This window comes from Seriola lalandi, unplaced genomic scaffold (genome assembly GCF_002814215.2).
Source record: "Seriola lalandi dorsalis isolate HSWRI2012SDOR001 ecotype SW California unplaced genomic scaffold, Sedor1 jcf7180002052108, whole genome shotgun sequence".
In the NCBI taxonomy this organism is placed as follows: domain Eukaryota; kingdom Metazoa; phylum Chordata; class Actinopteri; order Carangiformes; family Carangidae; genus Seriola; species Seriola lalandi.
The window spans coordinates 1-1,318 of NW_019522661.1; the positions used below are offsets into that span (position 1 = coordinate 1).

The 1,318-nt window shown below is 43.6% G+C and overlaps 1 protein-coding gene across 1 annotated transcript; it reads left to right on the plus strand.

Annotated features, from left to right (window-relative positions):
• Window positions 1-20: 20 nt before the first annotated feature.
• LOC147819572 (Fc receptor-like protein 5) lies at window positions 21-1,233 on the plus strand (the record flags this gene model as incomplete). Its single annotated transcript, XM_087172151.1, has 3 exons — window positions 21-186; window positions 533-793; window positions 988-1,233. Coding segments are annotated over 3 exons (673 nt in total), but the record flags the coding sequence as incomplete, so codon positions are not given.
• Window positions 1,234-1,318: the final 85 nt, after the last annotated feature.

Consider the following 1,318-nt stretch of genomic DNA (forward strand, 5'->3'; position numbering starts at 1 on the left):
CCGGTGGCTCGTCTCCATGGCGATGGCTGAGGAACAAGGTGGAAATCATCCCAACGTGCACCAACGGCACGGTGCCGCCGGCGGTGAACTGCACCATCAACAATGTCTTTGAGCGGGACAGTGGAGAATACTGGTGCGAGGCCGCAGGAGGAGAGAGGAGCAGCAGTGTCAACATCTCCGTCACGAGTGTGTTTATACAAAATGACTCACAAAAAGCCAGAATTCAAAGATTTAAGTCAGAATTCTATTAAAACAAATAAAAAAAAAATCATATATGTGAAATATATATATACATATGAAGTAAAACATATCTGTACATATATGTAAAAATTATATATAAAATCTATTAGAAACTGGAATAATCTTTGATTTGCATACTTTATATTTCTAGCAGTGTATTATGAGTTGTATTTTTTTATGTTACCTGCCTTGGGACTACATGGATGTGAATTAGCATCTTTTAGCATCTTCTATCATATATATATATATGAACACATAAGTAAATAGGTAAATAAAAAAATATATGTTTCAGCTGGCTCTGTGATCCTGGAGAGTCCTGCTCTTCCTGTGATGGAGGGAGACAACGTGACTCTGCGCTGCAGACTCAAGATGAATGCCGCCAACCTCCCAGCTGAGTTCTCTAAAGATGGCCGCCACATTCAGAATGGATCTGAAGGAACCATGAGCATCCACAGCGTCTCCGGCTCTGACGAAGGACTCTACAGGTGCAGCATGGATGGAGCTGGAGAGTCACCACAGAGCTGGCTGACGGTGATGCAGAACGATTTTGAAGGTATTCAGCTTCTCTTCTAATACTTTCTATAGATTAATGAACAGTTATGTCGGGTCACATTTGCAGGTAAAGTCAACCACTTACTCTTTAACAGCATCCTGTCACAATCATTTCTCTACAAGCCACTGAATCATCTTCGTCTCTTTAAAACTTTTATGTATATTAAACAAGATACTCATGACGCACATGTTCAGGTGGCTCTGTGATCCTGGAGATTCCCGCTCTTCCTGTGACCGAGGGCGATGCTGTGACTCTGAGCTGTAGAAACAAATCGTCGTCCGCCGACGTCCCGGCCGTCTTCTCCAAAGACGGCCTCTTCATCGGGACCAGCGCCACCGGAAACATGAGCATCGACTACGTCTACAGGTCTCACGAAGGACTCTACAGGTGCAGCATCCCTGGAGCTGGAGAGTCAGCAGGAAGCTGGCTGACTGTCAGAGGTGACACACAACGCATGTTTCAAAATAAAAGCCCTGAGTTTGGTAATTTGGCATAAAGTCAATTAATAACAAGTAAAGTTACCTG